Genomic DNA, 12,926 nt, shown 5'->3' on the forward strand with positions numbered 1-12,926 from the left:
GAGACGCGTGCATCGGCCGGGAATCGAACCCGGGTCACCCGCGTGGCAGGCGAGTATTCTACCACTGAACCACCGATGCGATATACAAAATTGTGGGATGATCGGTGTCCATATTAAATATAGCATCCTTTTGCAAAAGTAGGTTGGTAAGGAAATAAAGTTTAAAATCCCATTACTAGAAGTTCTAAAACACATAAATATGGACTCGTAGCATCGGTGGTTCAGTGGTAGAATACTCGCCTGCCACGCGGGTGACCCGGGTTCGATTCCCGGCCGATGCATGTTTTTATTTAATTTTTGTTAAAACCGCAAAATTTGGCTTAAATAGGTGTACAAATTTTATATAATTCATTAATTGGAAATTTTAAATTAATTATATAACATTTTTAATTAATTATATAACATTTTTAATTAATTATCTAACATTTTTAATTAATTATCTAACATTTTTATGTAATTAATAGTTGAGGGAAGCGACACCGCCGCCAATTCCAAGGAACTCGTCGATTGGTTGAAGAAAACGTTAAAAGGCAAAGTCTCCAAAGTGAAGGTGAATATGTCATCTCCAGTCAAGATCTTTTTATGAACGGGTCAGCGCAATCCCGGTTTTTTTGCGCAACTCATTCGTCAGTTTCAGGTTTCTTTCCCTATGCTCCATCTTTATTAGTAAACCAAACTACGAATAAGAATTTATATAAATCAAATTATTTTATGGTACCAATATAATTATTTTGTGTTAAATATTTCTATCCTAATATTTAAACAGAAATTATATAACACTGAAATGACGTTAACGAGTATTCGTCTCTACGTTAACGAGTATTCGTTTCTACGTTAACGAATATTCGTTTCTACGTTAACGAATATTCGTCTCTACGTTAACGAGTATTCGTCTCTACGTTAACGAATATTCGTCTCTACGTTAACGAGTATTCGTCTCTACGTTAACGAGTATTCGTCTCTACGTTAACGAGTATTCGTTTCTACGTTAACGAATATTCGTTTCTACGTTAACGAATATTCGTCTCTACGTTAACGAGTATTCGTCTCTACGTTAACGAATATTCGTCTCTACGTTAACGAGTATTCGTCTCTACGTTAACGAGTATTCGTCTCTACGTTAACGAGTATTCGTCTCTACGTTAACGAGTATTCGTCTCTACGTTAACGAGTATTCGTCTCTACGTTAACGAGTATTCGTCTCTACGTTAACGAGTATTCGTCTCTACGTTAACGAGTATTCGTCTCTACGTTAACGAGTATTCGTCTCTACGTTAACGAGTATTCGTCTCTACGTTAACGAGTATTCGTCTCTACGTTAACGAGTATTCGTCTCTACGTTAACGAGTATTCGTCTCTACGTTAACGAGTATTCGTCTCTACGTTAACGAGTATTCGTCTCTACGTTAACGAGTATTCGTCTCTACGTTAACGAGTATTCGTCTCTACGTTAACGAGTATTCGTCTCTACGTTAACGAGTATTCGTCTCTACGTTAACGAGTATTCGTCTCTACGTTAACGAGTATTCGTCTCTCTCGACGTTTGGTCTCTGAAACTGTCTGATGTAATAAAATTTTATTAAATTTATTAGCGATCGTTAGATGGCGCCACTATGTACGCCCCTCCTACCAGAAGAAGAGATGGAGGATGCGCTGACCTATCCGTAAAAAACGCGTACTTTTAGCATTTATCTATTTTTGGGTGATTTAAAAAAAGGTCACGAAGAGGTTGTCCACTCACCCCTGCCTGGTCAGCGTGGAGGAAATGGCCGCGGCCCGTCATTTCGTCAGGACGTCACTGCAGGCCGTGCCCGAAGATCAGCGTCTTCAACTATTGGAGCCCACCTTAGAAATCAACTTAGGGTAAGTAAATCTAATTTCACCAATGAACGCATAAATCATAACATCGCTAGTCGTTGATAGTCAGGTAAAGCCTTTTTAACGGATCAACCAAGTTTTAGTGAAAATTGAATCGCTTTTAAAGTAAGTGGTGGCTCTTGTCTAGTTGCATTCGCTCGCACTAGATGTCGTTAGCGAAATAATCAAAACAAGTTGAGTAAGCATCAAAATCTAGCCTAAAAGGTGTGCCAAATTGGGAGCTTCTCGCGTTGATTGGCTTTTATTTATTAAACACGTGGTTTCGGGAAGCCAATAGATGGCAGACAACTCGCATTTCGCTTTAAGTCCCGGAAGGTGCTGCCACCTAGAAGCGCTGTTAGAAGCATTTTTCTAAACGTATTTTTTACTTTTTTTGATAGAGCCGCCATGCGCCACTTGCTTTAAACGTAAAAAAATTATTCTTACTTTGGCAAAATTATGATGAATTTTTGAATTTGAACATGAAATTGGCAGTTATCTAATTATTTTAGAACTTGAGAGCTAAACGTTATTTCGCTTGAATTTATCGCCATCAAAGTAATCTGCTAAGAGCAATTTTTTAGTGTCATACTTATGTGAATTGCGTTACTTTTGATATGTCTTATAACGTACCTACCTATTATCGTACTCTTATGAGAGAAGGATACGTTTAGGCCATTGAAATTCAACTTTTTAATGGGAGGTAATTTCCCACCAACCGGGGATATGTACACCGCATACGGCTCAAAATTTACCGCGTCTAATGATGTAAAATGTACAAACTAACACTCCGTAGGAATATTTACCATATTTTACCGATGTAATAAATTAAAAAAATGGGAAATCAGCGGGGATCTGCTAGAATACATGTTTCAAGCAGGGTGATCACATCTCCTATATTTTCTCATTTTTACTATATTTTCAATGTGTTCCTATTACTTCCTATAATTATATTATTTTTCTATTTTTACGTTTATACTATTTTCCTATTTTTTCAATGTGTTCCTATAATTATACTATTTTCTTTTTTTTTTCAATGTGTTCCTATAATTATAATATTTTCCTATTTTTTCAATGTGTTCCTATAATTATACTATTTTCTTTTTTTTTTCAATGTGTTCCTATAATTATAATATTTTCCTATTTTTTCCTATAGTTATACTATTTTCCTATTTTGTCCTATAATTATACTATTTTCCGATTTTTTTCTGTAATTATACTATTTTCCGATTTTTTTCTGTAATTATACTATTTTCCGATTTTTTTCTGTAATTATACTATTTTCCGATTTTTTTCTGTAATTATACTATTTTCCGATATTTTCCTATATTTGTAGGATTTTTCAGGCTTTTACCTGTTGCAATTAGGTCTTTTGATATTAAAATCAACAAAGTTAGAAAAAATAGAAATCTTTTCTCTCCCAACCAATTATTAAACCAAATTCATTTTAAATTCCATTAATTTTCACTTCATAAATTTGTAGTTGAAACCTATATTTTTTGAAATTTCAATGAAATGTATAAATCGAGAACACATTTCCTATTTTTCCTATAAGTTTGAATTTTCTGTGGTAGGAAGATGATTACTTATATAGAAAACAAAATGTATTTGAATCGTAATTATTAGTTTCTTTTTCCGAGCGTACTAATAAACAATTTCATCAATCACTTAGACATTCTATTATGAAGAAATTAGGCGAACTTAGGAAAAGCAACCCGGACTTAGCCGTTCTAATCGCGGATCAAGTACGTTGTGTGCTAGTATTGGTTAAGGTTAAATTCATTGAGTTGGGAATAAATAGAGGTACAGCTAAATCTGGCTGGCGCGGGACCAATTTCGTTCAATAAGGAGACTTTATCAATTTTATCGTTCTACCGTGGCGGCATCTGTCTCTAGTGGTGGCAACTATATTGCAATTGAATTTTTTCGCGAATCTGACGCGAAATTGAAATGTATGATTTCTCGTAACAAACAAACCTTTGAAGTTGTTTAAAAATAATTTTATTCTGTCAACACGATACTTTTTAACTCAAGTTACGGTGAGTTAGCTAATAATTTTTTTATTTTTAGCCATATAACTTTACAAAATATAGATGGCGCTACCGCCTAATTATAAAGATGAATTTCGTACAGTCTTATCAGAACAGGTCCCGCGTAACCATGGCAACCGAAATCGTAATTGTAATTCTAGCAGTATTATTCCCAATTCAATGGTTAAAATAAACACCCTACTTAATTATTATTTTTTATTTCCCAAGTTATTCGACAACGCGATGGTGACCGCCGGTCTGGTTGATGACCCCAGGAAGGTGACCGGACGTCTGAACGAATTAATGGCCAAATTGTTAGAAAAGCATTGAAAACAATAAACTTCGTTATTTAAAACTCTGTCAAAGAGCGTACTTTTTATTAATTAATACGTAAAACCAGTTACATATGGTAAATTCGTTTTCGAAAAATAGATAAAATAAGAACAAATCGAGTCGACGATTTTTGAGTTTCCGATGCGAAGTATTTACTTGATTTTCTTGACGCATTTCTGTTCGGGCGGGGCGCACGATTGGTGGCTCAGTTTGGACAGGGACTCCAAACCCGCCAAACCTCTCAGCTTCAAAGTGTGTTGCACCAGCTTTTCGTTTTCAGCGTTCAGTTCCGGCTCGAAACTATTTACCCAAACTGATTTAAATAAAAAAAAACAATTTGGTTACGTTAATTTGCCTACGGAAGATTACAGGTCCACACGACCGTTCGAACAATTCGGGTCGAATTTCAGGTAGCCACTTTTGTCACTTGATTGTGTAGCTCCACCCTCAAAATTCAAACGATTTTGTGGTCCTTTAAGTGACCAGTAAAAAATTCGGGGTAGGTACATTTGTTCGAATTTCAATCGTCCGAACGGTGGAACAAATGTTCGAATTTCATTCGTCCGAACCGCCGAAATAAAAAATGTTTCAATTGTCCGAATCGTTAGCATCACTTGTCCGAATTCTGTCGCTAAATTAGTATTTCTTATTGCTGTTAGGGTAGGTTAGGTTCACGTTAATGTTACTATTTTCTTATATTAACAATATTTAAAAAAAAAACAACCAATTCCTAATGTTCGAAAAAACGGATAAACGATTATTCGAACAAATGAAATCCGCCAGTAAAGTTAACATAAATTGAACGACTAAATCACCAACAAAAGTTGTGATAAATTTTTCGGGCAAATGAAATACGTTTTCGGACATGAGATCCTGTTTTCCGGCATTCGGACAAATGATCATTCGGACATTTGTACCACCTTTCGGACGAATGAAATTCGAACAAATGTACACAAATCAAAAATTCATATAATTTCGTAAAATCATAAAAGAACGCTATTAAATAAATTTATAAGTTTAATCTTTGGCCTGCCCAAGTTATATTTATTTATAAATTTCGTTATATCTAAGTATTTTATAATATTATTATTTTAATTTCTAATTTTTCTGATATATGGATAATGAATTAAATATTTCTTTATCGAGAATGTATTTATTTAGAGAAAATGACTGTGCCTCGCGAGTCCTCAATAGCCGGAACTCCGAAAATAAACTTACGTAGTTGCCATAGTAACCCACTATAGATAACGCCCTACCGCAACGGATAGAGGCTTATTTTTCGGAGGTCACATGCCGAAAGGGGGTAATCGCTTCGTTACAGAACCGTCAATACATAGTTTCCAGCTAAGGGAGGGGCCTATGGTCTCCATGGAAACAGCGCCGTAGCTAGGGCGGAGCGGCCACCCCGGGCGCCGTGCGCGCGATAGGGTATAGGGGCACCAAAATTGGTCCATATTATTATATTAGGGGGCGCCAAAATTGCAGCTCGCCCCTAGCGCCATTTTCTCTAGCTACGGCCCTGCATGGAAACCGGGAGGAGGGTCAAAAATTCAAACCATTTCGCGCGTAGCTACTAAATGAGCAGCCATTGTGTTGGTAATCTCATCGAAGCGACAAAAGGTACGAATATTATATTTACGCTTTCATATTTTCAAATTAATATCGTTATGGGCCCTAAAAACCCAGGTAAGATTTTAAACCCTGGTTATTTAAATAAAATAGCAAATGACGACAGGAATATCTACGAAAAGAGGTTGGTAAAGTTTATCAAATTAGGCCTTGCAATAAAATGACAATTTTCTGTCTCCCTTTCTAATTGAACTACTCGAACAATTTTTAACAAGACAGTTAACCATTTTTAACGTGAAACTAAATTCTTAATAATTTGAAAATAATAAAATTCCGCAAACAGACGATTGAAATTGTTAACCCTCGCGTTTTACTAAGAAATTTAAATCAGCAAAATGGATGCATTCATTCTGGCTCAAATTACATATTTATTCTTGGTGCATATATCTTTACTTGGAACTGCATCATTGATGACGAAAGGATGGGAACTATGTATAGTAAAGCTCGGTGAAGGCGAATCTATGGTACGCAGTTCTATATTATCTTTGTTCTAATTTACCCAGGGCACGAGAGAGGGGAAGGTGGGTGTTTCAATGGCGTCGAAGGACGTCAATTTTAGGGAACCAATGAGATACCGGGGCTGATTTGATTGACTTTTAAACGGAGGAGCTTACTGTTTGAGCATTTCAGGTGGATCGAAAGAAACGCTCAAAGTCATCTCCACTTATAGTCGTTCTCGCTAAGTATGAATAAATAATTATTGTCTTTACTAAACAATTTAAAATTTAATTTAAAAACACCAGTACTTTTAAACGCGAAACGAGAGGTTAAGCAGCCGTACGTTACGAAAGCGAATGCTTAAGATTCCACGCGCTTCGCTCTAAACATTTTGAAGTTTTCCTTAAAACGTTCACAGGCCTTTACTTAACCGAATAATAATAATTATCAGCTAGGCTAATAGCCAAATTCACCTAACGACTTTTAAAGCCATTAGTACAGGTGGCCGGGTTACAATGCGTAGGAGTGTGCTGGCCAACTCTTCGTGCCACGCGAGCCAACAGCTCCCTACACTCGCTATTACCGTTAACCTCCACAAGTTTTTATGGAAGGGGAAACCGAAGTCGAGGGAAAACCCCTTTCACCAGTTGGGAGATTACTTGCAAAGTCAACGCGGAAGGAGTAGTTCCGAGTTTTCACCCAGTGCCACCTAGGAGCAACAAACACAGCACCCCACACAAGGAGAACGCAACCCGTCAAAAGTCGTACATTTTCTCGCGTACAATTTTCATTGGTTAGATACTTTAGCGCCTGTTGCGGTCGGAAGGGAAAATTCGGAAATTGTCTTCCCCCAGCCCGTAAAACCTGCAGCGTAAAGGCTTGTCCAATGAAATTTGTACACAACACTCCCTTAGCGTGTTTAAAGGCTCCTTGTGTTTGTTGCTCCTAGTTGCCACAATCTGGGGTCGAACCCGGCTCCTCTTGCGAAATTGTTAACCACCCCCCTTCACATAATCGTTGTAATATAGTATGCGCACACTACTTCCTGTTATCCCTACTCGGACTTAAACTCTCTAATAGAAATGATAAAATATGAAAGTACCCTCTGGTCCATCTCCTGGTTCGCATCGGTACTCGATGGAGTAAGATTCGTAGTCGGTCGCCAAAACGGTGTAGTTGTACGAATGGTCTGCTAAGGGGAAGACTTGAGCAATATTAATCTCTGGAGCAACGTTCATTGAAGGTCCGACTTACTATCTTCATAGGCGATGACGGTTCCCTTGATCTCGGGACTGGTTTTAAGACACACGACGATGTCGTCGGTTTCGTAGCAAGGCGCGGCGGAGTCGTTGTAACTGAATAATAATCGAGTCATTAATACTTGACCACGGTCCAGTTTGACTAACTTGGCGTACTTGAACGTGAACGTCTTCCTCAAGACCTGGATGGACTTTCCCTCCTCGCTCTTGTCTTGTTCGTATTTGTAAGTGACGCATTGTTGGAAGTCAATGTCCGATGGACGGTAGACGTTGAACCATTTCACGCCGAAATACTGAGAAAGATTTTCACGAATTTTTAACATTTATATTATATAAGCCGATACCACAGTTTTATGTTGGTAAAACTGTACTAGAAATTCAATCAACCACTAGAATATTTTATAGAATCCCTAGAGAACCTTGCTAATTAATAGTTCAGCAATCATAGTAACGATGGCGCCACGTTCACTCTACTCAAAATAATAATAATAACCAACTAGGCTAAATCGAGTGACTTTTAAAGCCAATAATTCAGGTGGCAGGGTTACAATGCGTAGGAGGGTGGCGGCAAGCCCTTCATGCCACGCAAGCCAACAGCTTCCTACACTAACTATTACCCTTAACCTCAACACGTTATTCTTGAAAATTCAACGCGGAAGGAGTTGTTCCGAGTTTTCACCCTGTGCCACAAGCTGTGATCGAACCCGGCTCCTCTTGCTGCGAGGCGAAAGTGCTAACCACTCCGCCACCCCACCTATAACAGGGTGGTATCGGCTAATTCGGTTTAAAATGGCGGTAATTACTTTTTCGACGTTGAGTTCGACAAATTCGTCGATTTGAGGGCATTCCTTGACCTCTTTCTTAGGGGCGCCAGCGACGATGGAGGTCAGCGTGACCAGCACACATATTGCGCTCGTGATGCTTTTCATTTTGCAAACTATATTTAAATACAAGATATTCGTAGAAAATTTACTTTCGACCTTGTTTTCCAGTGAATTTCAACAATATATACTTGATTTTATAATGTTGGAATTAAAATAAAACCAATTCAAAAATAGTTATATTTTTGGTATTCATATCTAACTTTATACTTAGAAAAAAGTCTTTTGAAATAATTGAATTTATCACATTCAATGTACGATCATAAGTGGATACTTTTTACATGCTCTGTTATTTCGGAGATAGGTAAGACATCATTTTACTCCGGTTCTGTGGTGGCGGATAGTTTGAGTCAGAGGGTGAAATCGTTTTCCCAAAATGACTGCCAGTCAGTGGCGGCGCTACGGGGTAGGCCAGGTAGGCCACTGCCTACCTTAAAATTTTGAGGGGCCCCAAAATCACCCTATAAGGGGCCCCAAATTGAAATAGTTTAAAAATTGTCCCAAGAGATAAAATTATTTATAAATAACAATGAAACAATTGTCGATAATGTATTTAGAAATTTTTTAGGTATCTCCTAGTAAATACTGTTGTTAGAACTTTTTTGTTCGTCATGTACATCACTACCTTATTTTATTGAAGCATTTCGTTGAGAAAAGGGGGTCCCGGGTCGGGGGCCCATTTATTTGGTTTGCCTCCCTCGCGAAAATTCCTGGCGCCGCCACTGCTGTCGTGGCCATTTTACCTGATAAATTCTGGATAAGTAGACCATTTTATCAATTTGTCTACACCTCCTCTCCAGGAGAAGTAAAAAGTGTAGTCCCAATATTCTGACCTTGACGAATAGTTCACGGTGTAGAGAACAAGGGAATAGTTTAATTTTCGTAAAAGATGTACACTTTTTGTTCTAGAACCAGCAAAAAGTATCCACCTTGTATAAACTGAAAATACTAATTATATTTTACTTTTAATTGAAAAAAAAACGGTTATTAAAACGGATCTTTTTAAAAAAATATATAAACGACTAATTTTTAAAATATAAAAAAATTTACCCTAAACGCTTGAATGGGTAAAACAAATTTGATTTGGAATCTCTTAAACCAGGAATACCATTAGATTATAAAACTGATGGTATAACATTTTAAATTACTATTAGATTATAATAATTTACTTTTAAACTAAAAAGAAAACTTCACTGAAAAAAAACCAAAAGGTTTTGATATTTAAAAAAAAGAGTATCGAGTTACCTTTTCGAATAAACGATGTTTTCGGTTTGAAAACCAAGTTTGAAATGCGAGTTCGCAACAATCACCATTGACATACCTTATAGGCAGCAAACCCCCGAACGATAGCTCCTCCCTTCTAAGGCCGGTTAATTTTAACTTCGTAAATTCGTGTCGTTCCCCCTTCCTCATCTTGCTTTTTGGTGTTGGGTGCTAGACCGGGTACAATGTCTCCGAGAGAGATATATATTTTGTTTTACTACTAACCCTGCTTTTTCCCGAAAACCAGTAAATGATGCTCCCCTCGCTTGTTTTGTGGTTCAAGAAACTTGTAAAAAGTAATTACCAGTCTCTCCAAGGGATTATTGTGTTTTTCAAAGTCAAACGACTGGCCCGTTCGCACCGGAGACCCCGATATCGGTGTGGTTTTGTTGTAAATTGGGTTTTACAGTTTTTTAATTATTAATTATTTATGAAATTATTAAATATTTATGGAAATATTAATTATTTATGAAATTATTTATTATTTATGAAATTCTTTATTTTTTATGAAATTATTCATTTTTTATGAAATTATTCATTATTTATGAAATTATTCATTATTTATGAAATTATTCATTATTTATGAAATTATTCATTATTTATGAAATTATTCATTATTTTTGAAATTATTCATTATTTATGAAATTATTCATTATTTATGAAATTATTAATTATTTATGGAAATATTAATTATTTATGGAAATATTAATTATTTATGAAATTATTTATTATTTATGAAATTCTTTATTATTTATGAAATTATTTATAATTTATGAAATTATTTATAATTTATGAAATTATTTATTATTTATGAAATTATTCATTATTTATGAAATTATTCATTATTTATGAAATTATTCATTATTTATGAAATTATTCATTATTTATGAAATTATTCATTATTTATGAAATTATTCATTATTTATGAAATTATTAAAGGCATCAAAAGTCGCTTGATGACTTAGGCCTAAGGTGGTGCCTTGGGTATTAGCCTAGCTAGCTGATTATTATTATTTTTATTTATTATTATTATTAATTATTTATTGATTATTAATGAAATTATTTATAAATGATTAATGAAATTATTTATTAATGGTTAATGAAATTATTTATTAATGATTAATGAAATTATTTATTAATGATTAATGAAATTATTTATTAATGATTAATGAAATTATTTATTAATGATTAATGAAATTATTTATTAATGATTAATGAAATTATTTATTAATGATTAATAAAATTATTTATTAATGATTAATGAAATTATTTATTAATGATTAATGAAATTATTTATTAATGATTAATGAAATTATTTATTAATGATTAATGAAATTATTTATTAATGATTAATGAAATTATTTATTAATGATTAATGAAATTATTTATTAATGATTAATGAAATTTTTTATTAATGATTAATGAAATTATTTATTAATTATTAATGATTAATGAAATTATTTATTAATGATTAATGAAATTATTTATTAATGATTAATGAAATTATTTATGAATAATTAATGAAATTATTTATTAACGATTAATGAAATTATTTATTAACGATTAATGGAATTATTCATTAACGATTAGTGGAATTATTTATTAACGATTAGTGGAATTATTTATTAATGATTAACGAAATTACGGTGGCGTAGCCAGAAATTCGTCAAGGGGGGTCGAAGTATGTGAACGAAGTATGTGAATGTTAAGATGGGGGTTGAGAAGGGGGTGGAAATTTAGTACAGTCAAAGGTAGGACCAAGGGAGGGGGTCTGGACCAGGAAACCGCCCCCCCCCCCTTGTCTATGCCACTGATCACCGTACTGATTTTCAGAGTTTTTGCACGTTGAGGGTGTTAGTTGTATCTAAATATTACCTAGGCGAAATATATTACTACCAAGGACGATAATGTACTACTCAATCGAGTTGCCAGTCCAAGTCGAAAAAAGGTTCCGAAATAAATTTACCATTAAAACCATAGGATATGTCATACTTATTGTTAAGGCGTTACTTATGGTTTCAGAGCGATATATAATCACTGCGCGTAGCGCGAACAAAACCAGGGCAGAATATGATAAATAAACTCATACATCCTGTCATGATTTCTAAATGATGTTAAACTAGCGAGAAAGAACGGCTGAACCAGGGAGGCAACGGGTAAGCGACCTCCCAATTCATAATATACAGGTAATACCGCAACGTAGGGGTTTTTTTCGACGTTATTAGCAAACCGGCTTAAAGCTAATTAACATAATTGTCTATTATTTTGACCGAGTTCATTACGAGTCTGTTGACCGCTCTAACCGCGGTACCGCGTCCAAAGCGAGCTAAAAAAAGATAATTAATTTTTACTTTGGGGAATATCTCGTTAACACCGAATTAACATTAAAATGAAATAGGAAGTTATTCCAAAAAATGCCCTGAAGATATTTTTTAGACTATGTGACATTCGTATAGCGAACTTTCGATCTATTTTGAAAAAAAAATTATAAATTATAAGTCAATTTTATACGGAATATGCGTAAATAGATTGCTTGAAATGATCGTAATATTTGTAATTAATTTTTATTGTTATATTATAGAACGAATAGGATACGTACAGTAGATATTAATTTCAGAATAAATAATGAAATTTCGAACTTTGAGGCGATTTCTCGGATTTCAGATAAAAATAAACCGATTTGAGTGATTGCACGAAGCGCTATCGCCATCTACCGCTAAATTATCCAAAGTTCTGAAGTAGGATTATTATTTTTTATATAAAAATACTTCAAAAATCGTTAAGTCGATGCAGTCAAAAGAGTAATATAATGCAATATATTGAAAATACAATTATTATACATTTTGGAATGGGTGTATGTTAATAAATTCATGATAAAACACAATAGGGTTAGTTAATAGGGTAATTAAATAAATGTTAAAATAGGGTCAATACACAAATTTTCAATGACGAAACTGTTCAACAATCAAGTCAAATTTTCAATCAATGATGAACGAAAGCGACTATTGAAAGGTTGTTGATTTTAGCCTAATTCTAACTGCAATAAAGATCCAAGACGTTCGAGCATTCCATTATAGTAATAAAGACGTTGAAAATAATAAGATAGGTTAATAGAACTAAAGTGAACATTTTTCAGTAAATATCGTTTCAGGATGATATAAGCAACTGATTAATTTACTGAAATAACATTGATTTAAAATGAAAAAGGCCTTCAAAAATTTCGGGAAGAAAAAACA

The 12,926-nt window shown here is 34.5% G+C and overlaps 1 protein-coding gene and 2 non-coding genes across 3 annotated transcripts in view; 2 read left to right on the top strand and 1 right to left on the bottom strand.

Annotated features, from left to right (window-relative positions):
* Positions 1-4,252, top strand: part of Trap1 (TNF receptor associated protein 1) — a 50,310-nt gene extending 46,058 nt beyond the window's left edge. Inside the window, exons 13-16 of the mRNA XM_090173250.1 lie at positions 465-550; positions 1,718-1,863; positions 3,530-3,602; positions 4,116-4,252. Coding sequence (XP_090029376.1) covers positions 465-550; positions 1,718-1,863; positions 3,530-3,602; positions 4,116-4,217 — 407 coding nt within the window. The 3' untranslated portion in view covers positions 4,218-4,252. The remainder of the gene's footprint in view (positions 1-464; positions 551-1,717; positions 1,864-3,529; positions 3,603-4,115) is intronic.
* TRNAG-GCC (transfer RNA glycine (anticodon GCC)) lies at positions 9-79 on the bottom strand. Its single transcript has one exon. It is a non-coding gene; the product is annotated as a tRNA-Gly (tRNA).
* On the top strand, positions 211-281 carry TRNAG-GCC (transfer RNA glycine (anticodon GCC)). Its single transcript has one exon. It is a non-coding gene; the product is annotated as a tRNA-Gly (tRNA).
* Positions 4,253-12,926: the final 8,674 nt, after the last annotated feature.

The sequence above is a fragment of the Leiobunum rupestre genome, chromosome 4 (genome assembly GCF_980474605.1).
Source record: "Leiobunum rupestre chromosome 4, qqLeiRupe1.1.hap1, whole genome shotgun sequence".
In the NCBI taxonomy this organism is placed as follows: Eukaryota; Metazoa; Arthropoda; class Arachnida; order Opiliones; family Sclerosomatidae; genus Leiobunum; species Leiobunum rupestre.